The 27,707-nt window shown below is 42.6% G+C and overlaps 1 protein-coding gene across 1 annotated transcript in view; it reads left to right on the plus strand.

Annotated features, from left to right (window-relative positions):
• Positions 1-27,707, plus strand: part of ptprq (protein tyrosine phosphatase receptor type Q) — a 266,871-nt gene that overhangs the window by 229,321 nt on the left and 9,843 nt on the right. Inside the window, exons 50-56 of the mRNA XM_070901512.1 lie at positions 352-433; positions 3,871-3,961; positions 7,960-8,036; positions 11,277-11,411; positions 18,307-18,432; positions 24,001-24,149; positions 25,599-25,734. Of these exons, the coding sequence (XP_070757613.1) occupies positions 352-433; positions 3,871-3,961; positions 7,960-8,036; positions 11,277-11,411; positions 18,307-18,432; positions 24,001-24,149; positions 25,599-25,734 (796 nt within the window). The remainder of the gene's footprint in view (positions 1-351; positions 434-3,870; positions 3,962-7,959; positions 8,037-11,276; positions 11,412-18,306; positions 18,433-24,000; positions 24,150-25,598; positions 25,735-27,707) is intronic.

A 27,707-nucleotide genomic window follows, 5' to 3' on the forward strand; every position in this document is an offset into this window, starting at 1 on the left:
CCTTGGAGTGCAGGAAACATGACATTATTAGAATGAAGATACTTTGATTACATACTTATTTTTTTATTCCAAATCCCAAGAAAGAACTTTATGTGGTACAAAAGATCCTCAAAGAGTGTTACAACCACATACTGTATTAATAAAAATCTCTTCAGACATAACACCTACTATTTGAATATTACCTTATCAAACATAATTATGTCTATTCTAAAGAAGTACAAGGACTTAACTGTAGATATTGTTTGAGTTCAATCTATCATCAGCAGAATGGCCTATACGTAGGTGGCAAATTTTGAACAAAACTGATATGAATTTGTAATTCATTATTTTTTTGATTCAATCTGCCCACAGGCCCATTAACAAGAAATCATTCCTGCAGCATGTAGAGGACCTGTGCATTAACAACAACCTGAAGTTTCAAGAAGAATTTTCGGTATGTCTCCAACAGTTGTCACAACACACCAAGAATTTAGCAGCTTCACATGTCACAATTCATGTCTAGTTTAGTGCATGTGAGACCAGTGAGAACCCTGGCCTTGATAATCAATACCTAATTACCAGGTTTAGTGTTTATATAGTAATGTTACACTGATTTAGGTTCTTCACTATATGTGGCAACCTGATCGGAATAATTTACCAACCGTGTCAGTGCAGGTTGATCCTCTGCAGACCACCCCACATTGACATTTTTCTTGCTGAGGTGTCACTGTGAATGTTCATTAGACAGAGATTAATTCAACAGAGTTGTATATAGTTTTTTTTAAATATTCTGTTCTTCTAGGCATGATCAAGGTCATTTCAACACATTGGACTCCCATTCAGTCCGAGTTTCAAATCTAGCCTTAAATTATCATTTAAATACAATTTCTGGGGCAATAAGCACCATTGACAATCAATATCTACTTGAAAAAGTGTAGTATGGAGCCAGGAAAGCAAACAAATGGATAAATAGAATAAAATGAAAGCAATATATTTGATTTAAATGTGGAAAAGTTAATTACTGTTTGATATAATTCAGAATGGTAGCAGGTAAATACTAGGTCATAGTTTTACTTATATGGTTTTATGTTATGGTTCTTATTTCTGTGGTAATTCCAGGGCCATCTGCAGTGGAGTCCACAGTAACAGATGCCCTAATTGGAGTATCTCTTGTCAGTGCTCATACTACTGCTATGGGAGCCTTGGGCTTTATCTACAGAAGGTTTTTTTGTCCAGCTGTAACATGATGAGGTATCAGATAGAGCGAATCTTGAAGCACGGCTTCACAAATCTTACCGATGCCCTCAGGTCTGTTCACATGCAGATCAGTGTACATGCTAAAGGAGTGCTCAGTACCAGAGGCATGACAGAAATACAATGGATGTGGCTGCTATTTCTGAAGACAGTGCAACATCTAGCCCACCCACCCTCTCACTCAAATGCCACAAGATGTGCCAAAAAGTAGGCAGGGTCAGCCAGCCACCACAGCATCAGATGTAGTCCAAGTAGTTACATGGTAAGGTCGTGACCCAGCACAAGAAGGCACATGGCCATTTCCATCCCAAGAGGCACAGATTGATAGCCAGCCATCTCACTCACTCATCCCAGTCAACAAGCACCTAGAAGAAGCATTCGGATAGGTGTGAGAAAATGTATACCATATATTGTCACCAAGGCAAAAATAGCACATTGGACTGTTTGTTATAGGGAAACAGATTGGTTGCACTTCATATGAAATTTGTCCGGAGAAACTGGGGCACAGCAGCCATATCTTCTGGCCCATTCTCTCTGGCTTTCTCTGCAATCAAAGGTGGCTGTGTCTCCTGTCAACCTGTTCCATACCTCAAATCCTCCAAGATGGGAAAAAGATGTGCCATCTTATGCTGCTGCTAGTTTTCCACAGGGAGTGTTATGAATGGGATAGCTCTTGTGAACTATTTAGTTGGAATCCTTTTTGAAATGGAAAGCATCCTCCAGATACTAAGCACCTGTCAATTGGATTTGTCTGCTTTTACAACTAATTATTAATATTTTCAAAATTATTTGAAAGTGTTCATTGTTATATTTTGCTGTGTGTGTGTCACGTTTCTTCTTCTGGGAAGACATTGCTGAGATCCAAATGGACCATACCTCTCGTATGGTGGCCTTCCACGACCAGTGGGCATCACAAGATATTAATGATATATTTCATCACAATAACAAAATACTAATTTAGTTTATGTTACGCTTATTTCAGTTTGATTAGACCTCGGGTTAGATTAGTTTATTAGTGATCCCCTCCAAGGTCACTTGTGGCACTGATTTCTGACCGGTGACACTGGGGTTCCCAGTACCACTACTACTAGCCCAATTAAAATAAGCTTCTATGGTGTAAAAGAGAGAGTTTTTATAGCAGTATGTGGAAGTTGCTGTTTTTTTGGAGAATGAAGAAAATCCTATTATCTAGATAGTTTTGCCTCAAAAATCCTTGGGCTCGCTCTGCCTGTGTAAGTGCAGTTGAGTGGGTGCTTCTACCATAGAAACCAGGGTCAAGGCAGAGTCAGTTCTTTGTAATATCTTATACGGGTGCCCATGACAGCTTGAGCGCATATTAGAGGCGGAGGAGGTGGGAGATGCAGCAACAATTGGCCACTTTTGAGAGCAGCCGGCAGCCCCCTCTGTAATATATGCTCACAGGTTTGTAGAGCTGTTGCATTGTGAGTGGCTTAGCCAGTCACGTGATGTTCACAAGACTCAATAAAACCCAATTCAGTTGAGTCTAGGTCATCCACAATGAAGTATGCAGTTGTGAGCCTAGTGGATGAACTGGTAATGTGTAGTGTGATTGTTAAACCTTTGTTAATAAACCAACTAGTTCTTAATAGCAATGTGTTGCTATGAATTCTTAAGCAAAGAACTCATGAAACAAATACATTACACCCTCTAAAAGTACACTCTCCCTATCTGATTGACCCTCATAAAGCCCAATCTGGATCATTGTTTGCCAATTTACGGTGGCTTCCAGGCCAGGACCTTAATCTGTACACCGTGGTAAAGAAAGAAAGACTTGCATTTATATAGCGCCTTTCATGACCACCGGACATCTCAAAGCACTTTACAGCCAAAGAAGTACTTTACAGTCAATGAAGTACTTTTGCTCCCACAGTGACCTGTCTGCTTGGTTATTACTGGCATCCCAATCATTGGGTAAAATGGAGGCTTGAGCGACTGGAATTTTGACATGGGGAAGCTATTCTATTGACCCTGCCTCGCATCACATTTTACGTGGATGGAATTCTATATGCCATGTGGATATTAGCCAGTGGGCAGGTTTTCAGGTCCCACCCAGTTTTTTCACACTACAGTGCTCTCCTTGCCAATTTATGCTGGGACTGTGCCTCAGATACAAAAGAAATTCTGGGATCCCCCATGGTAACTTTGGTGGAAGGTTAGAGGAAACGTCTGTCTGTTGTTCCAGGGTTTATGCCGAACTTCTGCCGAAGTCACAGCGAACGGTCGGGGGCACTCCCATGGAAATTTCAGCCAATCATCTTTCACAGTATGTCCTAATTTGAGACATTTTTCCTAATTTCTAACAGTTTCTAATCTTGTTTTATTTTTGCCTCAGTACTGATGCAAGGCATTTGAAATACCGACTTTGCAATTTGTTGCAACACTGTCTCATTTCAATTAATGGACAGATAAAAAATTAAATAAATTTGCACAATGGGAGTGAAAAAATAAATGTGAACAGAATTATGATGCATCCTGCAGCCTAATCCTTTGGATCATCTGATTCTCATCAAAAAAAATGCAGGAAGCTTAATAATACCAGATTCAGTGGCTGATCATGGACATTTATATTAGGTGTGTTTGTCGGAAGTGAGAGTTTGAAATATCTATGTGTTACAGGAACTCCCCAAACTAGGTCAAGAACTCACATCATCTGATGCTGACTTGCCTTGGAACCGTACCAAGAATCGCTTTGCAAATATAAAACCATGTAAGTTCTGTTAAATTATTTGATGAGAGAACTTTGTGGAAAGATTAACTGAAATATTTTTCAGAAAATATTTCATTTAATGCAAAAAATTTCATTGTTCAAGGAGACAGCAGTGATTGCACAAAAATTATGTGTTTTTTTAAATGATACATTTTTTAATTCAACTAAAATTGTTTTGTGCCTGACTATAATGCAGATAGGTAAACCCTTACAGTTAATAATATCAAGTAATGTCCATTTTAGAAAAAAATTGTATTTTAGGTTAAGAACATGGGACCAACTTTCACAAAGATATGTAAAGGTTTTTTTGGAATAATTCCCTGCATAACATTTGTTCAGTTGGATTTGTTTCCAGGATTGGGGTTAGAGTTAGAAACATAGAAACATAGAAAAATAGGTGCAAGAGTAGGCCATTCGGCCCTTCTAGCCTGCACCGCCATTCAATGAGTTCATGGCTGAACATGCAACTTCAGTACCCCCTTCCTGCTTTCTCGCCATACCCCTTGATCCCCCAAGTAGTAAGGACTTCATCTAACTACCTTTTGAATATATTTAGTGAATTGGCCTCAACTACTTTCTGTGGTAGAGAATTCCACAGGTTCACCACTCTCTGGGTGAAGAAGTTTCTCCTCATCTCGGTCCTAAATGGCTTACCCCTTATCCTTAGATTGTGACCCCTGGTTCTGGACTTCCCCAACATTGGGAACATTCTTCCTGCATCTAACCTGTCTAAACCCGTCAGAATTTTAAACGTTTCTATGAGGTCCCCTCTCATTCTTCTGAACTCCAATGAATACAAGCCCAGTCTTTCTTGATAGGTCAGTCCCACCATCCCGGGAATCAGTCTGGTGAACCTTCGCTGCACTCCCTCAATAGCAAGAATGTCCTTCCTCAAGTTAGGAGACCAAAACTGTACACAATACTCCAGGTGTGGCCTCACCAAGGCCCTGTACAACTGTAGTAACACCTCCCTGCCCCTGTACTCAAATCCCCTCGCTATGAAGGCCAACATGCCATTTGCTTTCTTAACCGCCTGCTGTACTTGCATGCCAACCTTCAATGACTGATGTACCATGACACCCAGGTCTCGTTGCACCTCCCCTTTTCCTAATCTGTCACCATTCAGATAATAGTCTGTCTCTCTGTTTTTACCACCAAAGTGGATAACCTCACATTTATCCACATTATACTTCATCTGCCATGCATTTGCCCACTCACCTAACCTATCCAAGTCACTCTGCAGCCTCATAGCATCCTCCTCGCAGCTCACACTGCCACCCAACTTAGCCATTCTTCCCCAGCAATTCAAGAAGAGTTTTGTCAAAAATCAGTTCCACTTCCACTTTCACATGTTGTTTACCATATCAAATGTTTCCACATCTGGAAGTGCTTATGAGGTTTGGATGAAATAACTTATGCTTATTTTGTCCCTTCCCTCTATTTTTGCAAATTATTTTTCATTTGTTTCATATCCATGGGTTACGCACTACTCCTCAGCAAAGAGGTCGAGCGGGAAACTTAGGGGGCGAAATTGCTCCTTTTTTAGAGGTTTGTTAGCCCTCCGGGGGGCGCTAATAGGGCGGAAGAATTTTTTGGTGGTGGGGGGGAAATTGCCTGGGAGTTTGCAGAGGCACTGCCATGACGGCGGCGCAGGTAGTGCCCTGGGTCACCACGCAGCTTCCCATGATGTCATCGCTGTGCGCGGCGACTCATCACCACCCCGCGAGGCTGGTGCAAGCGGATGTGAATGCCAGCCTCACAAGTCGCGAAGCGGGCCGACATCAGCTTTCGGGGCCGTACTTAAAGGGGAGGGCTCCAGCACCCCACATCACCATCTTTACTGGTTTGCCGACTCTCGGGTTGGTTCTAACATGGCGGCCCAAGTGTGGTCTCCAGGCCGCAGAGGCCTTCCAGAGTGCGCAGCGGCCCTCCCCTTTAAGCGAAGGGGCGGTTCCATTGAAGCGGGGTGCATCCACGTAGCGCTTCACTCCCCGCCCCAGTAGCGGCCCGGGAACCGCCCCTAAAGGAAGTGGAATGCACACTCCTGTGAGGGGTGGTAAGCCCAATTCAGCGGCAGGGGCGGGACTTCTGCGCCGGGAGCAGAAAGTCCTGGCCCCAGCTGGTTACCGCCCCCAATCGGGTTTGCAGGCCAATTTTGCCCTGTTCCAATCTTTGCCAATGCTGCAGTTAAGCTGACCACTAAGAGGTGCACAGGAGCTGCTGGAAATGATTCACTCTCAGTACTCTGCCTCCCTTTATGGAAGGACCTGATTTCTGCTCATTACCTACCTGTAATAGCACAATCCAGTCAGCATCCCAAAGCTTGTGTCCTATCATTTGTGTCACAGCGTATTAGTCCCAAATAAACAGGAACCCCACACAGTTGGTAAATGTTCAAAGCAACTTGGTCATTCCAATACTGAGGTCTGTGTTGGGGATTATAATTGGCCTTGTCATCCTGAGCTTAAGAGGAGAAAAATTAGCCATTTGCTATCTAGACACGTTGCAAAGCTCATCTGTGTAGACATTGCAGGTAGGCAGTATTAGATAAACTGTCATGCTACCGTAGATAACTTTCTACAGCCATTCCTGAGATTGTTTCAAATTAATCTGGGTGAAGCAGAGTAAAAACAGTTCATTTCTATTATTAGCAGGCATATACATGCTGTCTGATTTTTCACAATTGTTTTGCAAATCAGTTTAAAATTTTAGACTAGTGAAAAGTAGCAAAGCAACATATATTGTGGCAAAAAAAAACAGGCTGGTGAAAATCAGCTGTGCTGTTTCAAACATTTTCTGAATGATATATTGTGAAGCACAACAAATTAGTACAGGTTGAAACTCCCTAAGGACCTGGCCTGTCCTGATAAGGGACTTTTCCGGATGAGGGGTGGTCATGTTAAATTGGATGGTACAGGTACTGAGCAAGGGGATATCAGAGCTGGCTGGCTTGGGGCTGGGAGTGCGGCAGAGAGATCGTGGGGTGGGGGGCGGGTGAATCGCGGAGTCAGGCCAGCGATTGCGGGAGTCGGCAGCGAGGAATGACTTCAATTTGTTCATGTTGGAGTTCTGCGCATGCGCCACCCGGTGGCCAGGAATGGTTCCGGACAAGGGGTGGTTACGGATAAGGGAGTTCCGGATAAGGGACCTGTACGATATTAGTGTGAAGAAAGAACATGCAATGAAAGGTTAAAGAAATAATATTAAGAATTCTTTAAATTGAAATTAAACTTTAGCATTTGATGCAATATTACCCTTATGTTATTACTAATGCATTAATTGTGTTTTAAATTTATAATGACATTATATTTGGCTCAACAAAGCATCTGGAAACAATAATATTTATGTTAACTTCCATAGCAATCAATTTTGATTTTTCAAGATTTGTTGCTGCAAGATAGGTTTAGCACTGTAAAGTCCGACTTTAATGTCACTTATACAAACATTAAACTACAGGTGCATGAAACAATATACTTAATAGCTTTTAAGATTTGTAATCTAATCCAACTGTTCAACCAATTTAGCATTCTTTACTAATGTTTTTCCCCCAAGTGAAAAGTAAGCAATGTGTAGAATCTGGTCACTTGTGTGGGAGTGGTCCTTGAAGCATAACACGGTGTTTTCAGGGGTAATTGTGAGTGTACTGCAGTAGATCAAAGATCAGAATAATGTTTGCCATGGACTACGTGCCAAGACTAAGATCTTATCAGAGGAGACAGGAGTCTGTGTCTCCATAGTCATTGCTACTTCATTTTTGAGTTAATAAAGGGGAGAAATGCTTTTATTATTTTAAGCATTAACTGTGATGCGAGATGGAAAGCATGACATTCCTTGACTAATGTGTCCTCACCAACTTCATTTTGCAGTACATACTATTTGGAACAGCTGCTGTTAGTTTGTGTATTCTATGTATCTAAATTAAAGGCATGATTTGGGAAGGATTAAAAGCAACACTGCAACAAACATGAATGTAACTATTTAGCATTTCTTTTATGTAGACAATAATAACCGAGTGAAGCTTATGCTTGAGGCTGGTGTCCCTGGGTCTGATTTCATCAATGCTAGCTATGTATCAGTAAGTACAACTCTACTCCGTACTTTAACTGCCTCAAAGATCAAGACAAATTCTTTTAAAATCCATTCCACCAACTGTTATCAGTCTTTAGTATTGCCATTAATTGCAGTTTCACCCATGTTAGATTGTTTAAAAGGGCTTAGGTTCTTTTGATACATAAATTATAGTGCTAATTTGATCAGAAGTTAATGGTGTTATATTATGCTTAAAGGCCCTGTAGCATCTAGAATTTCTTATTTGTATGGAAAATTCTTGTTACTAAACATTAATTGCAGCTGACACTGCCTATAGATGACCTTGTTTCATAAGATGATTGTGGCCATATAACAGAGTTTTGATAATAAACATCAGGAGAATGTGTAACAGGAGTTTCATATATACATATCTTTGGGGGTACAATAGCATAGTTGTTATATTATTGGACTAGTAATCCAGAGGACTGGACTTATTATTCAGAGATGTGAGTTCAAATCCCACCTCAGCAGCTGGGGAATTTAAATTCAGTAAATCTGGAATAAAAAAATCTTGTTTCAGTAATGGTGACCATGAAACTACTGATTGTCGTAAAAACCCATCTGGTTCACTAATGTCCTTTAGGAAAGGAAATCTGCCACCCTTACCCAGTCTGGCCTATATGTGACTCCAGGCCCACAATGTAGTTGACTCTTAACTGCCCTCTGAAATGGTGGGTCACCACCACCTTCTCAAGGACAATTAAGGATGGGCAATAAATGCTAGCCTTGGCAGCGACGCCCACAACCCGTGAATGAATTTTAAAAAACATCATTTTATTAAGAGCCTATCCTTTGGCTAAAATTGTTTCATTTACTTGCTGTTCTTTGTGATACAGGTATTACCAAAATGATTACTAATAGTAGCATGTGAAATTAATGCTTGAACAAGGACTAGCAAAAACATAAAATAACAAAATGTAAATTGTGAAATGGAAATAAAGCACTAATTAAGACTATTTAAATGAAATCAAAAATGAAAGAATAGCATTTAAAATATCACATTAGCTGTGCTTTGCTTTTTAAACAACATTTGGTCGAATATTTATCTAATGCTTCCTGCAAAGGATCATCAGCCGTCTTTTCACTTTTGGATTAATGTATGGTATTGCAATGCTGAAAATCAACTTTGCTTAATTATTTTTCCCAAGTAGTTGGGTAATTAAAGTAGAAAGTTAACATGTAAAAAGTTAACATGTAGACTTATGTTCACAATGGAACCTAAACCTTTAGGCACCCTGACCCACTTAGTGAGTATCCAACTTCTTCACAACCCACTTTACTATTAAGATCAAAAATCTTATGGAATCTACCCTCCCAGATAACTGTAGATACACCATCAGCTGTGCCAAACTTGCAACATTACTCAGTTCATCAAGCAGGATTGCGTAAATTCAATTTGCTTTAATTCCATCAAACAGCTGTAATCAAAGATCAAATGCCATTTTCTGATTTACGCAAGTACCGCTGTTGCCTGAAATTTTCAATTTATATGCAGCTTCAGTATCTGAGACGATTCAACACTGAGTGAGTTGGTATTCTAATTGTTTTCAATTATGCCAGGTATGTCGTTTTAAATGCTTTATCTGGCAATTAAAGTACATTTAGGTATACTTATTCTTGATATTTAAGTTTAAAGTGTTCAACTGGCATACCACCAAATCTGGATGCTTTGCTTGCAAATGATCCAATAGCGGGAAGAGTTTCACAAATTCAATTGCATCCACTTTTGTGCTTTGTACCCAAGAAAATAAATATAATGGCCATTTTTAATTTTGTTATTATCATACTTCCTGATCATCTTTGTGACACAACATGAAGCTTCCCGTCAAAAATATTCTAATATATTCTAAATATTCTAAAATATTTAAAATTATTCTAATTGCTCAGGTCTAAGTTATGCAAAATCATGCCATAGCAGATAAATTACTGACAATGATCTGGGCTTCCTATTCTTTTTCCTTTGTAGTTACCGTAGGAAAATATACATGAGCTACCCATCTCAGAACAACTGTCTAATGGTTTGTCTCTAATAAGATTCTCAATTGCTCTTTTTTCTGTACATGGATGGCTCCATACTTGAATGGCATAGGTTTCACTTCCTGATCTAAGCTATTTGTATTGATTGATTAACTGATTACCTGTTTTAGTCAGTTATTAGTTCATTATATCACATGACCTCTTACACTAATTATTTTCCAGTATCCTTAATACCTAAAACTAATGAGAATTGATTTCTTCACATAATATCCCCCTCATCATACACACATCAGTGGGGTTTGTGGGGAATAGTAGTCACTTAACAATTAATTTCATCTTCATATTATCATTGAATGTCACTCAATATCTATTCCACTACATTACAGTTTCCTGCAACATGGTGGCTCAATGGTAAAGGTTACATTCTAATAGCAGGAAAGGCAGCAACATTACAAGAGAAAAATTTACACCAGGAAGGAAGAATTCATGTTTACTATTTATAGCAAAACTGTAAACATTTTCTTTTTGCACACATTTTAATTTTGCTGCAATTAAAGATAGAAAAAAGATAGATTTATGTAGCACCCTTCACCTCCTCAAAATGCCCCAAAGCACTTCACAACCAATGAAGTGTAGTCACTCGTGTGGAGCATAAACACTGGCATGGGCCAATTGGGCCGAATGGCCTGTTATTGTGCTGTACTTTTTATAGAATTCTATATAAAAGCGAAACGTGGCATCCAATTTGCTCTTAACAAGATCTCATAAATAGCAGTGAGATAAATAATGAGATAATCTGTTTTTTCATGCTATTTGCCAGGACATTGGGAGAACTCCCCTGCTTTTTTTCAAAGAGAGCCATGAAATCTTTCACGTCCATCTGAGAGGGCAGATATGAACTCAGTTTAATGTATCATCTCAAAGACGGTACCTCTGACAGTGCAGCACTCCTTCAATTCTGTACTGGAGTGTTACCCTAAATGATGTACCAAGTCACTGGAGTGGGGCTTGATTCTACAACCTTCTAACTCAGTGGTGAGAGTGCTACCATTGAGCCAAGGCTGAGTAGGTAGCAAAGTAACTCTTCCTTCCAGAAGGGAACCTTTTCTACTCTTATATAAATTCTGCTACTAAAATACAATACAACCACTCGTAGGAATATAAAATTTAAATATCTAGTTCATTATATACCTAGTCAGTATACTTTAATGTATTTTTCCTTTATCTTTATTTTTACTATGTTTTATAGGGTTACCTTTGTCCAAATGAGTTCATTGCAAGTCAAGGTCCTTTACCAGGAACAGTGGCAGATTTTTGGAGAATGATTTGGGAGACAAGATCGCAATCCATAGTTATGTTGACACACTGTTTTGAAAAGGGCAGAGTAAGTCATTGTGGAATAGATTGGTTAAGCTAACTGGCCAGACTTATCAGAATGGCCTACATACATAATTGTTTATGACAATGGACATTCGTTTCTGTGCTAAATTATCATTCAGTGCAGTATGACATTAGAATTAATGAACACAAATTATTCACTTATCTGAATTCACACAGGTGTGATCCCAGCAGTTATGCCAGGATCACATTTACCAGTGCCCTCCAGCACTGACCCCACCACAGTATGTAGGATCAGTGGAGGGCACCTCATTGATGTACTTGTTCTACTATAGGTACATCACAGGTGCCGGTCAGCCCCATGCTGCCGTGGAAACTCTGGCATCTGCTTCCAACCAGGTGGGTGCCCTGCCTCTCCCCTACCTTCCACAAATGATTTCTGGACCCTCTTTGTAAAGAGGTCAATATTTTTTTTTAAATTTTGAATCTTTTCTTCAGTGCTCCGGGCTGCTTTCCTGGCCTAGAAACTTAGAAACATAGAAAATAGGTGCAGGAGTAGGCCATTTGGCCCTTCGAGCCTGCACCGCCATTCAATGAGTTCATGGCTGAACATGCAACTTCAGTACCCCATTCCTGCTTTCTTGCCATACCCCTTGATCCCCCTAGTAGTAAGGGCTACAACTAACTCCTTTTTGAATATATTTAGTGAATTGGCCTCAACAACTTTCTGTGGTAGAGAATTCCACAGGTCACCACTCTCTGGGTGAAGAAGTTTCTCCTCATCTCGGTCCTAAATGGCTTACCCCTTATCCTTAGACTGTGACCCCTGGTTCTGGACTTCCCCAACATTGGGAACATTCTTCCTGCATCTAACCTGTCGAAACCCATCAGAATTTTAAACGTTTCTATGAGGTCCCCTCTCATTCTTCTGAACTCCAGAGAATACAAGCCCAGTTGATCCAGTCTTTCTTGATAGGTCAGTCCCGCCATCCCAGGAATCAGTCTGGTGAACCTTCGCTGCACTCCCTCAATAGCAAGAATGTCCTTCCTCAGGTTAGGAGACCAAAACTGTACACAATACTCCAGGTGTGGCCTCACCACGGCCCTGTACAACTGTAGCAACACCTCCCTGCCCCTGTACTCAAATCCCCTCGCTATGAAGGCCAACATGCCATTTGCTTTCTTAACCGCCTGCTGTACCTGCATGCCAACCTTCAATGACTGATGTACCATGACATCCAGGTCTCTTTGCACCTCCCCTTTTCCTAATCTGTCACCATTCAGATAATAGTCTGTCTCTCTGTTTTTACCACCAAAGTGGATAACCTCACATTTATCCACATTATACTTCATCTGCCATGCATTTGCCCATTCACCTAAACTATCCAAGTCGCTCTAGTATCCAGCCTCATAGCATCCTCCGCACAGCTCACACTGCCACCCAACTTAGTGTCATCCGCAAATTTGGAGATACTACATTTAATCCCCTCGTCCAAATCATTAATGTACAATGTAAACAGCTGGGGCCCCAGCACAGAACCTTGCGGTACCCCACTAGTCACTGCCTGCCATTCTGAAAAGTATCCATTTACTCCTACTCTTTGCTTCCTGTCTGCCAACCAGTTCTCAAACCACGTCAGCACACTACCCCCAATCCCATGTGCTTTAACTTTGCACATTAATCTCTTGTGTGGGACCTTGTCGAAAGCCTTCTGAAAGTCCAAATATACCACATCAACTGGTTCTCCCTTGTCCACTCTACTGGAAACATCCTCAAAAAATTCTAGAAGATTTGTCAAGCATGATTTCCCTTTCACAAATCCATGCTGACTTGGACCTATCATGTCACCTCTTTCCAAATGCGCTGCTATGACATCCTTAATAATTGATTCCATCATTTTACCCACTACCGATGTCAGGCTGACCAGTCTATAATTCCCTGTTTTCTCTCTCCCTCCTTTTTTAAAAAGTGGGGTTACATTGGCTACCCGCCACTCGATAGGAACTGATCCAGAGTCAATGGAATGTTGGAAAATGACTGTCAATGCATCCGCTATTTCCAAGGCCACCTCCTTAAGTACTCTGGGATGCAGTCCATCAGGCCCTGGTGATTTATCGGCCTTCAATCCCATCAATTTCCCCAACACAATTTCACGACTAATAAGGATTTCCCTCAGTTCCTCCTCCTTACTAGACCCTCTGACCCCTTTTATATCCGGAAGGTTGTTTGTGTCCTCCTTAGTGAATACCGAACCAAAGTACTTGTTCAATTGGTCAGCCATTTCTTTGTTCCCCGTTATGACTTTCCCTGATTCTGACTGCAGGGGACCTACGTTTGTCTTTACTAACCTTTTTCTCTTTACATATCTATAGAAACTTTTGCAATCTGTCTTAATGTTCCCTGCAAGCTTCTTCTCGTACTCCATTTTCCCTGCCCTAATCAAACCCTTTGTCCTCCTCTGCTGAGTTCTAAATTTCTCCCAGTCTCCGGGTTCGCTGCTATTTCTGGCCAATTTGTATGCCACTTCCTTGGCGTTAATACTATCCCTGATTTCCCTTGATAGCCACGGTTGAGCCACCTTCCCTTTTTTATTTTTATGCCAGACAGGAATGTACAATTGTTGTAGTTCATCCATGCGGTCTCTAAATGTCTGCCATTGCCCATCCACAGTCAACCCCTTAAGTATCATTCGCCAATCTATCCTAGCCAATTCACGCCTCATACCTTCAAAGTTACCCTTCTTTAAGTTCTGGACCATGGTCTCTGAATTAACTGTTTCATTCTCCATCCTAATGCAGAATAGCACCATATTATGGTCACTCTTCCCCAAGGGGCCACGCACAATGAGATTGCTAATTAATCCTCTCTCATTACACAACACCCAGTCTAAGATGGCCTCCCCCCTAGTTGGTTCCTCGACACATTGGTGTCGAAAACCATCCCTTATGCACTCCAGAAAATCCTCCTCCACCGTATTGCTTCCAGTTTGGTTAGCCCAATCTATGTGCATATTAAAGTCACCCATTATAACTGCTGCACCCTTATTGCATGCACCCCTAATTTCCTGTTTGATGCCCTCCCCAACATTACTACTACTGTTTGGGGGTCTACACAACTCCCACTTACGTTTTTTGCCCTTTGGTGTTCTGCAGCTCTACCCATATAGATTCCACATCATCCAAGCTAATGTCCTTCCTAACTATTGCATTAATCTCCTCTTTAACCAGCAATGCTACCCCACCTCCTTTTCCTTTTATTCTATCCTTCCTGAATGTTGAGTACCCCTGGATGTTGAGTTCCCAGCCCTGATCATCCTGGAGCCACGTCTCCGTAATCCCAATCACATCATATTTGTTAACATCTATTTGCACAGTTAATTCATCCACCTTATTACGGATACTCCTTGCATTAAGACACAAAGCCTTCAGGCTTGTTTTTTTAACACCCTTTGTCCTTTTAGAATTTTGCTGTACAGTGGCCCTTTTTGTTCTTTGCCTTGGGTTTCTCTGCCCTCCACTTTTCCTCATCTCCTTTCTGTCTTTTGCATTTGTCTCCTTTTTGTTTCCCTCCGTCTTCCTGCATTGGTTCCCATCCCCCTGCCATATTAGTTTAACTCCTCTCCAACAGCACTAGCAAACACTCCCCCTAGGACATTGGTTCCGGTCCTGCCCAGGTGCAGACCATCCGGTTTGTACTGGTCCCACCTCCCCCAGAACCGGTTCCAATGCCCCAGGAATTTGAATCCCTCCGTGCTGCACCACTGCTGAAGCTATGTATTCATCTGCGCTATCCTGCGATTCCTACTCTGACTAGCACGTGGCACTGGTAGCAATCCCGAGATTACTACTTTTGTGGTCCTACTTTTTAATTTAGCTCCTAGCTCCTTAAATTCGTTTTGTATGACCTCATCCCTATTCTCCTCCCGGCTACATTTTTGCCCTCTTCTGCAGGCCGATATGGTTCATCTTACTGGGCACACTGGCCTCCAACCATATGTTGGATCCCACAGAATTTAGTGAAGCTGCTCCTCTGTGCTTAAGGGATTCTGAACCCACGCAGCTCCCTTTCACTGGCCTTGTAAGGGCTAGGCAAAGGCTCTACTTCTCAGAAGGCCAAGCAGGAACTTGCAGTGTCGGCTGGAACACAGAGTTACAATGGGCTCAATTTGGGCCCACCCTTTTTTTCCCGGTGCACTTACCAGAAATGCGCTGCTTTTCTCCGTTCAGAAGTGCGCCGAAAAAATTCCTCCCCACTTTGGCCACTGTCTGGCCTCCTCCCTGTGGTTGCGCAGCGTGGCCAGTCGAGTCGAGGGTGGAGCCAGCGTCCTGCACTGAAAACAGTGCCAGGACGTCTGCACATGCGCAGTGGAGTGTCCGCGCATGCGCAGTAGCTCCTCACCCCAACCTCTCCATGTCTTGCTGCAGCCACTGTGTGGGAGGGACCCGATGCCGGCCAAACGTTGCTGTGAGTAGGGGTAGTTGATTTGAAGCTTTAATCATCTAGAAATTGCACCGGGAGGCCACTCGGCCAGGACTAGGGGCGGATGGTCAGGAGAACTGATAGTGCTCCTGCCTGGATGATTTTTATCAGTTCTCCTGCCTGCCCGACTCTAGCCCTGGCCGAGTGGACTCCCGGTGCGATCGATAACATGTTAAGTGTTGGGTCTCGCCACCAGCGATTAACAAGAGCAATTGGGCCTATGCCACTCGGTCTCAACTCGCTGTGGACCCGCAGAACAGCCCCTGCACTCACTCAACCAGCGACGATTCTAATAAATTTAAGTCCCCATCCTCTTCCCCTCCTCGCCCCCTTTTAATCTCTTTAAACGGTGTCACTGTTCAGAGCAGCTCTGAACGCCATTCTATATCCTGGTCCTTGCCTCACAGTCTGTGAGTGAATGGATTTTTTTTTTTTAACGCATTCTCCAGTCTCCGGTTGAGTTAGCTGAGCCATACAGTTTCTGCACTTGAGTTGATGTTCAGTATGTAGATAGCCATATCTCTGCACCTAGCACTGCTATAATCAGCCTCTTTATTTTTTCCTGTTCCTGTTGTTCCCCCCCCACCCACCCCTTGTTCGGTTGCACCCACCAGACCCACCAGGGCAGTGGGAACTGAGAAGTGAGATTCCATCTCCTCCAACGTCCAACTCTTAGAAATCGCACCAGGAGGCCACTCGGCCTGGGATAGGGGCGGGCGGGCAGGAGAACTGATAGAATTCATTCAGGCAGGAGCACTATCAGTTCTCCTGCCCGCCCGCCCCTATCCCAGGCCGAATGGCCTCCGATGTACCTACCTGCACTGATTTCTTAACTCCCTACAAGGGTTTTCTGAAGTGGCCACATACACTGGCCTAAGTAGATTTGGAGTAACTATTAGCTGGCCAAAGTTGCCTAAGGGAGAACCAGTTGATGTGGCGTATTTGAACTTTCAGAAGGCTTTCAACAAGGTCCCACACAAGAGATTAATGTGCAAAGTTAAAGCACATGGGATTGGGGGTAGTGTGCTGACGTGGATTGAGAACTGGTTGGCAGACAGGAAGCAAAGAGTAGGAGTAAATGGGTACTTTTCAGAATGGCAGGCAGTGACTAGTGGGGTACCGCAAGGTTCTGTGCTGGGGCTCCAGCTGTTTACATTGTACATTAATGATTTAGACGAGGGGATTAAATGTAGTATCTCCTAATTTGCGGATGACACTAAGTTGGGTGGCAGTGTGAGCTGCGAGGAGGCTGCAGAGTGACTTGGATAGGTTAGGTGAGTGGGAAAATGCATGGCAGATGAAGTATAATGTGGATAATTGTGAGGTTATCCACTTTGGTGGTAAAAACAGAGAGACAGACTATTATCTGAATGGTGACAGATTAGGAAAAGGGGAGGTGCAACGAGACCTGGGTGTCATGGTACATCAGTCATTGAAGGTTGGCATGAAGGTACAGCAGGCAGTTAAGAAAGCAAATGGCATGTTGGCCTTCATAGCGAGGGGATTTGAGTACAGGGGCAGGGAGGTGTTGCTACAGTTGTGCAGGGCCTTGGTGAGGCCACACCTGGAGTATTGTGTACAGTTTTGGTCTCCTAACTTGAGGAAGGACATTCTTGCTATTGAGGGAGTGCAGCGAAGGTTCACCAGACTAATTCCCGGGATGGCGGGACTGACATATCAAAAAAGACTGTATCAACTGGGCTTGTATTCACTGGAGTTCAGAAGAATGAGAGGGGATCTCATAGAAGCGTTTAAAATTCTGACGGGTTTGGACAGGTTAGATGCAGGAAGAATGTTCCCAATGTTGGGGAAGTCGAGAACCAGGGGTCACAGTCTAAGGATAAGGAGTAAGCCATTTAGGACCGAGATGAGGAGAAACTTCTTCACCTAGAGAGTGGTGAACCTGTGGAATTCTCTACCACAGAAAGTTGTTGAGGCCAATTCACTAAATATATTCAAAAGGGAGTTAGATGAAGCCCTTACTACTAGGGGGATCAAGGGGTATGGCAAGAAAGCAGGAATGGGGTACTGAAGTTGCATGTTCAGCCATGAACTCATTGAATGGCGGTGCAGGCTCGAAGGGCCAAATGGCCTACTCCTGCACCTATTTTCTATGTTTCTAAATGGGCAGAACTGGCGTAGGTGGCTGGTAACACCCCATTTTGAGGGAAAAAAACGAAACTAAAAAAAATCTTAAGGAACTCACTTACACTGGTGCAAATTGAATGTGCAAAATGGTGATTTTTTAAGTTATGCCAGAAAAATCAAGTTACTCCAAAAAAACGGAGCAACTCCTGGCCAAAATTGAGCCCAGAGAGTGCAGCAGAACTGTTGAGCAATTTCAGGTGTTTCCCAAACTGTTCAGATAAGCAGCATCTCACTGTATACAGTATTTCATGTTATTAAATTGACATATTTAAAGTTTCACAACAATACAAGATCACTATTTATTTTAATTCAGATACGATGTCACCAGTATTGGCCTGAGGACAATAAGCCAGTAACTGTGTTTGGAGATATTGTGATCACTAAACTAGCAGAAGACATTCAGGGAGATTGGACCATCCGAGAACTGAAAATTGAAAAGGTACATAGCTGCTGTTATACTGAAATCACTTGGAATCACATATCACAGTATACTGGCAAAATTATGCAGTAAAACAACATCACCCTACCTGACTTTACCAAAATGGGCTATACAGCACTATTCCATTCAGCTATATAATAAATGAATAGAAGCATTGGAATGTTTTCACAATATAACTAAGGCTTGATCCTATCCAAGTTCACTGTAAGTGAGTTTCATTAGAATATGTGCATAAAATTCATATAGACACAAATATTATGACATCTGAACCTGAGAGACTGTGGAGCATCTCAAATTATCAAACTAGTTTTGTCTAATAGAGTAATACTGCAGAGTAATAGAGTAATCCATCATCATTTTATTTCAGGCTGCAGTTACATTACACTGCTGGTTTGAGATTAATAAAAATTTTAAGCGCAAATTACAGCTGGTAAGACTGGAGTTATATCATCGACTGCGCCTCACACTCAGGAAAGAGCTCTCTGCATAGCGACCAATGATGTCAGCAATATTTGACCATCGGACATTATAGCTACGCAGGGTCCTGTTCTTACCCAATGTTCACACACATGTATTTCCAGCTTGGTTGTTGGGCAGTGATTAGGAATGGGAAACCGAGCCAATTTTTCCTTCCCTATCATCATCATCATAGGCGGTCCCTCAAAATGAGGATGACTTGCTTCCACGCCAAAAAAGAATGAGTTCACAGGTGTTTCAATGAAGGACCGAATATTCCAGGTCCTGAACATAGAAACATAGACATAGAAACATAGAAAATAGGTGCAGGAGTAGGCCATTCGGCCCTTGGAGCTTGCACCACCATTCAATAAGATCATGGCTGATCATTCACCTCAGTACCCCCTTCCTGCTTTCCCTCCATACCCCTTGATCCCCTTAGCCGTAAGGGCCATATCTAACTCCCTCTTGAATATATCCAATGAACTGGCATCAACAACTCTCTGCGGCAGGGAATTTCACAGGTTAACAATTCTCTGAGTGAAGAAGTTTCTCCTCATCTCAGTCCTAAATGGCCTACCCCTGATCCTAAGACTGTGTGCCCTGGTTCTGGACTTCCCCATTATCGGGAACATTCTTCCCACATCTAATCTGTCCCGTCCCATCAGAATCTTATACATTTCTATGAGATCCCCTCTCATTCTTCTAAACTCCAGTGTATAAAGGCCCAGTTGATCCAGTCTCTCCTCATCTGTCAGTCCAGCCATCCCTGGAATCAGTCTGGTGAACCTTTGCCGCACTCTCTCAATAGCAAGAACGTCCTTCCTCAGATTAGGAGACCAAAACTGAACACAATATTCCAGGTGTGGCCTCACCAAGGCTCTGTACAACTGCAGTAAGACCTCCCTGCTCCTATACTCAAATTCTCTAGCTATGAAGGCCAACATGTCATTTGCCTTCTTCACCACTTGCTGTACCTGTATGCCAACTTTCAATGACTGATGAACCATGACACCCAGGTCTCGTTGCATCTCCCCTTTTCCTAATCTGCCGCCATTCAGATAATATTCTGCCTTCGTGTTTTTGCCACCAAAGTGGATAACCTCACATTTATCCACATTATACTGCATCTGCCATGCATTTGCCAACTCACCAAACCTGTCCAAATCACCCTGCAGCCTCTTAGCATCCTTCTCACAGCTCACACCGCCACCCAGTTTAGTGTAATCTGCAAACTTCATCCAAATCATTGATGTATATTGTAAAGAGCTGGGGTCCCAGCACTGAACCCTGCGGCACTCCACTAGTCACTGCCTCCTATTCCGAAAAGGACCCGTTTATCCCGACTCTCTGCTTCCTGTCTGCCAACCAATTCTCTATCCATCTCAGTACATTATTCCCAATACCATGTGCTTTGATTTTGCACACCAATCTCTTATGTGGGACCTTGTCAAAGGCCTTTTGAAAGTCCAAATACACCACATCCACTAGTTCTCCCTTGTCCACTCTACTAGTTACATCCTCAAAAAATTCCAGAAGATTTGTCAAGCATGATTTCCCTTTCATAAATCCATGCTGACTTGGACCGATCCAGTCACTACTTTCCAAATGCGCTGCTATTTCATCCTTAATAATTGATTCCAACATTTTCCCCACTACTGATGTCAGGCTAACCGATCTATAATTAACCGTTTTCTCTCTCCCTCCTTTTTAAAAAAGTGGTGTTACATTAGCTACCCTCCAGTCCATTAAAACTGATCCAGAATCGATAGACTGTTGGAAAATGATCACCAATGCATCCACTATTTCTAGGGCCACTTCCTTAAGTACTCTGGGATGCAGACAATCAGGCCCCGGGGATTTATCGGCCTTCAATCCCATCAATTTCCCCAACACAATTTCCCGCCTAATAAGGATATCGTTCAGTTCCTCCTTTTCACTAGACCCTCGGTCCCCTAGTACATCCGGAAGGTTATTTGTGTCTTCCTTTGTGAAGACAGAACCAAAGTAATTGTTCAATTGGTCTGCCATTTCTTTGTTCCCCATTATAAATTCACCTGAGTCCGACTGCAAGGGACCTATGTTTGGCTTCACTTTTTCTCTTCACATATCTATAGAAGCTTTTGCAGTCAGTTTTTATGTTCCCGACAAGCTTCCTCTCGTACTCTATTTCCCCCCTCCTAATTAAACCCTTTGTCCTCCTCTGCTGAATTCTAAATTTCTCCCAGTCCTCAGGTTTGCTGCTTTTTCTGGCCAATTTATATGCCTCTTCCTTGGATCTAACACTATCCTTAATTTCCCTTGTTAGCCACGGTTGAGCCACCTTCCCTGTTTTATTTTTACTCCAGACAGGGATGTACAATTGTTGAAGTTCATCCATGTGATCTTTAAATGTTTACCATTGCCTATCCATCGTCAACCCTTTAAGTATCATTTGCCAGTCTATTCTAGCCAATTCACGCCTCATGCCGTCGAAGTTACCTTTCCTTAAGTTCAGGACCTTAGTTTCTGAATCAACTGTGTCACTCTCCATCTTAATAAAGAATTCTACCATATTATGGTCACTCTTCCCCAAGGGACCTCGCACAACAAGATTGCTAATTAGTCCCTTCTCATTACACATCACCCAGTCTAGGATGGCCAGCTCTCTAGTTGGTTCCTCGACATATTGGTCAAGAAAACCATCCCTAATACACTCCAGGAAATCCTCCTCTACCGCATTGCTACCAGTTTGGTTAGCCCAATCTATATGTAAATTAAAGTCACCCATGATAACTGCTGTACCTTTATTGCACACATCCCTTATTTCTTGTTTGATGCTGTCCCCAACCTCACTAATACTGTTTGATGGCCTGTACACAACTCCCACCAGCGTTTTCTGCCCTTTGGTATTCCGTAGCTCCACCCATACCGATTCCACATCATCCAAGCCAATGTCCTTCCTTACTATTGCATTAATTTCCTCTTTAACCAGCAATGCCACCCCGCCTCCTTTTCCTTTCTGTCTATCCTTCCTAAATGTTGAATACCCTGGATGTTGAGTTCCCAGCCTTGGTCACCCTGGAGCCATGTCTCTGTAATCCCAATTATATCATATCCATTAACTGCTATCTGCGCAGTTAATTCATCCACCTTATTCCGAATACTCCTCGCATTGAGGCACAGAGCCTTCAGGCTTGTCTTTTTGACACACTTTGCCCCTTTAGAATTTTGCTGTAATGTGGCCCTTTTTGTTTTTTGCCTTTGGTTTCTCTGCTCTCCACTCTTACTATTCTCCTTTCTATCTTTTGCCTCTGTTTCCCTTTTATTTCCCTCTGCCTCCCTGCATAGGTTCCCATCTCCCTGCCATATTAGTTTAACTCCTCCCCAACAGCACTAGTAAACACACCCCCTTGAACATTGGTTCCAGTCCTGCCCAGGTGCAGACCATCCGGTTTGTACTGGTCCCACCTCCCTCAGAACCGGTTCCAATGCCCCAGGAATTTGAATCCCTCCCTTCTGCACCACTCCTCAAGCCACGTATTCATCTGAGCTATCCTGCGATTTATACTCTGACTAGCACGTGGCAATGGTAGCAATCCTGAGATTACTACTTTTGAGATCCTACTTTTCAATTTAGCTCCTAGCTCCCTAAATTCGTCTCGTAGGACCTCATCCCGTTTTTTACCTATATCATTGGTACCTATATGCACCATGACAACTGGCTGTTCACCCTCCCTTTTCAGAATGTCCTGCATCCGCTCCCAGACATCCTTGACCCTTGCACCAGGGAGGCAACATACCATCCTGGAGTCTCGGTTGCGGCCGCAGAAACGCCTATCTATTCCCCTTACAATTGAATCCCCTATCACTATCGCCGCTCTCCCACTCTTTTTCCTGCCCTCCTGTGCAGCAGAGCCACTCATGGTGCCATGAACTTGGCTGCTGCTGCCTTCTCCTGATGAGTCATCCCTCTCAACAGTACCTAAAGCGGTGTATCTGTTTTGCAGGTGGAAAATCGCAGGGGACCCCTGCACTACCTTCCTTGCACTGCTCTTCCTGTTGGCCACCCGTTCCCTATCTGGCTGTGGACCCTTTACCTGCGGTGTGACCAACTCGCTAAACGTGCTATTCACATCATTCTCAGCATCGTGGATGTTCCAGAGTTCATCCACCCGCAGCTGCAGTGCCGCAGTGCGGTCTGTCAGGATCTGCAGGTGGATGCACTTCCCGCACACGTAGTTGTCAGGGACACCGGAAGTGTCCCTGAGTTCCCACATAGTACAGGAGGAGCATGACACGTGTCCGAGCTCTTCTGCCATGACTTAACCCTTGGATTAACTTAATTGGGCAACAACAATGCTGAAGGTTACTTACTGATAAAGAAAGAAAAAAAAACTACTTACTAATCACCAGCCAATCACTTACCCCCTTGGCTGTAACCTCCTTTCGATTTCTCTCTACTTCTTTTTTGCCTTCTCCCTGTAGCTGCACAAACACGCCTCTCCGACTCACCTCCCGAGCCTCTCCGACTCACCACGAACTCCCGAGCCTCAGCGACATGTTGGGCCTTTTTATAGGCCTCTCCGACGCACCTCCCGAACCTCTCCGACTCACCACGATCTCCCGAGCCTCAGCAACACGTTGGGCCTTTTTATAGGCCTCTCCGACTCACCACGAACTACATCCTGAAGGGTGGAAGATGCCTGTGCATGGATTTTTTTTTAACGTATGGTTGCCATTGCACACCAGCCACCACACGGGCTTGACAGAGCTAGGTCTTGGTCTAGTGGTAAGGGTTATCCAAGGGCTATCACAGGAATGCTTGAGGCCAGTTGTAACACTTCTACTGGCACCAAAATTGAGATCAGCTATCAGGTACATACAAACTTATTTGAGGTTTTTTTAGCTTGAATTTTGTACTCATCAAGATAAAGGATGTTAGTGCTGGGGAAGAATTCTTTAAAGCTCACTCTACTGTACCCCAGCCTCAAACACTGCATTTTCTTTATTTTTTCCCAACTTAATTTTAAAAATGTAGACATCCTTAATTTTACATCATGTACTGTTCTGGAATGTACTTTTAAGATCTTAATATTCTACCTCCTTTTAATTCAATATCTATTTGAGCAGTATGGCGATTATATGATGGTGACACATTTCAACTTTACTTCTTGGCCTGAACATGGTGTTCCTGAGACCAGTGCAGCTTTAATTCATTTTGTGAAGCTGATTCGAACCAACAGAGCCAATGATAACACCCCTATTGTTGTGCATTGCAGGTAGGAAGTTGCAGAACTGATCTATTTATTTATAATACATAATGGTGTTGCTATAGGATCCATAATTAAAAGGAATTTTCCACTGTCCCACTGCGCTTAAATGATATTGTCATTGCATTGAGTGATGCTTTGTGTGTGTCTCACTGAAAATTACAGAACATTACTTAAGTATTTTATTCCAATAATAGACATGATTAGTGAAATTAGAAGACAATGCTGACAGAATGTTGGGACAGTGAGGCAGCAGTAGTAGTATTACCTGCTTCCACACCAAAAAGGGATGAGTTTACAGGTATTTCAATGGAGGACCTGATATTCTAGGTCCCGAACTACATCCTGCAATAGGCCTCGCCACTGAATTTTCCCTCATTTTTCTCCATGATCCTTTCCAATTTGATCCCAGAGGAGAATCCTGGCCATGGAGTAGTTCACATTTCAAGGAAAGTTTTGAAAAATGACTCAATTTTTCAGTTCTGCTCTTACTTTAAATATTTTAATTGAATACAAAACTGAGCTGTGCAAATTAATGTAAGTAATAAAAATTGGAACCAAATAGAGGTAATGATTAAAACTAATAAAATATGAACTATAATCATATTTAGAAAATTGTTAACAAGCCAAAACAATGGCATGGAATTTGCAATAATAATAACGACAAGGCTGCCAGCACTCGCCAAAACTGACAGCAACTTCTGCCGTCCACACATGCGCAGTTAAAGTCGGAAATCCGGAAGTTGCTGTCAGAGATACCCTGCTCCTCCACAGGATGCGCTGTTGCAGTTAATCAGGAATAACTGAGATTTTAATTAAGTCATAATTACTGTGGCCCTGAAAAATTAATTCTGCAAGTGGGGAGTCTCATTCCTTCAGAAAAAAATTTAAATGTTGCAGATTTAAAAATATATATATATATATATTTTAAAGTTAGTGTTTTGCTACTTAAGTTTCTCCCTTAATCCCATGTGTATGCCCTAATCATTATTTCACTTGCTGTACAATGATTTAAATGTAATTTATATTTCCTGCTTTTTACTTCCTGCTTTGCCATCTGAGAGAATTTTCAATCTGATTGATTGATTAGTCTCCCTGCTGCCTGTCTTGTTCACAGACCCAGCAGATCCCCTGTAGAAGGTGCCAAATTCAAACTGACGTCAGAAAAGAGGAAGTCTGCACTCTAGAGCAAGCTAAAATTTGTGGCAGCTTTTTTCAAGGTGAATGGCAAGCACTGTTCCTTCACCGCTGACCACAAAATTTGGGCCGAACATGTAAAAGAATCTCTATTCTCGATAGTAAGATTCTGACTGTAATTTCCATTCACAATTACATTATTAAGTCTGATATATCAATGTATTATTGGGCAAACGGGTGGATCTAAAAGTACTGGCATTAGTGGGAAGAATATTGTATGTAACTGAACAAGATGTGTTTTTCTTCATTTCTTCCCCTCAGTGCTGGAGTCGGGAGGACAGGTGTCTTCATTGCACTTGATCACCTTATACAGCATGTGAATCACCATGACTTTGTGGACATCTTTGGATTTGTGGCAGATTTACGAAGTGAACGAATGTGCATGGTTCAGAACTTGGTAAGAAAGTGAAACATTTATACTAAGGCAAACAGACTCTGTGTGCTCACTAATATGTACCAGATTATCTTTTTTCCCTGTTCACCTTGATTTTAGTGCCAAATTTGAGGCATCATAGAATGATTTTCATACTTTATATTTATTAGGAGCTCGCTGACATTGCCGGCAAACTCTTAATGCAACACAACAACACTTCTGCTGTTGGAGGTTGCATTGTGGCCTACCTCCTTTCAGATAGCAAAGTAGTTTCCCTGACCATTGACCTGTACTGACCAACCCCAGCCATTGATGAAGGGACTGGAACTAATGAAAATAGTTGCAAACAGCTACTCAAAAACATCTGTGAATATCTTGTACAGAATGCATACGGCATTTAAATTAAGTGCATTGATATTTAGCTTACAAAAAGAAAAAAGGACCCTATGTTACAATGCTGGCTGCAAGACACTCCATCAAGCGTGCTTACATGGCAATATACTGTAGTATGTGAGGGCATGTCTATGTGACCGAGTGATTGAGGGCTCTGTATCCTTCCGACAATGTGATGCCCAGAACCAACTGTGACTTAACCAATGTCCTGTAGAAAATCAACATGACTTCCTCCCTCTTTTATTTTAAGCTCAATGTATAAAAGCCAGAATCCCATTTGCCTTTTTTATAGTTTTTTCTAATCACAATCCCCCTTTTAAAGGTCACTGGGCTGGACTTTTGAGGGCTTTGCGACTAGTTTAGCGCTTGGGCAAAACGCAAAAATTACTTTTTTGCCGCTAAATGAGGCGCGCAACATTTTGCACCCAGGTGTAACTTTCGGCAGTGGTTTAATGGCGGAGCTAAAGCTTAGCGCCCGCCCAGTGTTTTCACCGTTTGGATGACGTCAATCGTCGTGCAATGCTGCGCTAGCGCCCCGGGCGGAACTTTTGAGCATATCGCCCAATTTAGCATTCTGCCCGGGAACCCGCCAGCAAAAAGCAGCCGCACCCAGGTCAGACCCAATGCGCTAACGGAGCAGAACTTCAGTGCATAAAAAGATTGGGAGAAGAAGGTTCCATTTTTCACAGTGAAGTTCTGTATGAGTATATAGTTCATTTTAAAGGAGATTTAAGGACATTTTAGAAGATGGGGGCCATACTATGTCCACCTTTGATGCTGGCTGCTACATTTATATGGTGTCGAGCTGCAAGAAGGCTTATTGATGATCATTTTAAAATATAAAAACAGATAGTAAGAGTTACTACAGGTACATAAAAAGGAAAAGAGTGGCTAAAGCAAATGTTGGTCCCCTGGATGATGAGACTGGGGAATTAATAATGGAGAACAGGGAAATGGCAGAGACGTTGAACAAATATTTTGCATTGGTCTTCACGGTAGAAGACACTAAAAATATCCCAATAGTGGATAATCAAGGGGCGATAGGGAGGGAGGAACTTAATATATCATTAATGAAGTAGTACTCAGTAAAATAATGAGACTAAAGGCGGACAAGTCCCCTGGACCTGATGGCTTACATTCTAGGGTCTTAAAAGAAGTGGCTGCAGAGATAGTGGTTGCATTAGTTTTTATCTACCAAAATTCCCTGGATTCTGATGAAGGTGACTACGGCACTTGCCTTCTATGCCTCCGGCTCCTTTCAGGCATCAGCAGGGGATATATGCTCCATCCCGCAGCACGCTACACATTGCTGCATTCGCCAGGTGACTACTGGACTGTACGCACGCAGGATGAACATCATAAACTTCCCAATGACCAAGGAGACCCAGAATGAAAGGGCTGTAGGTTTTGGACGATTTGCTGCCTTCCCCAAGGTTCAGGGTGCCATTGACTGTACACACATCGCCCTGTGAGCACCTTTACTCAATCCAGAGGTTTATCGAAACCGAAAGGGATTCCACTCCATGAACGCACAGATCGTCTGCGACCATACTCAGCGCATCATGGCAGTCAATGCCCAATATCCAGGGAGCATCCATGATGCT

Source organism: Pristiophorus japonicus, chromosome 15 (genome assembly GCF_044704955.1).
Source record: "Pristiophorus japonicus isolate sPriJap1 chromosome 15, sPriJap1.hap1, whole genome shotgun sequence".
NCBI lineage: Eukaryota > Metazoa > Chordata > Chondrichthyes > Pristiophoridae > Pristiophorus > Pristiophorus japonicus.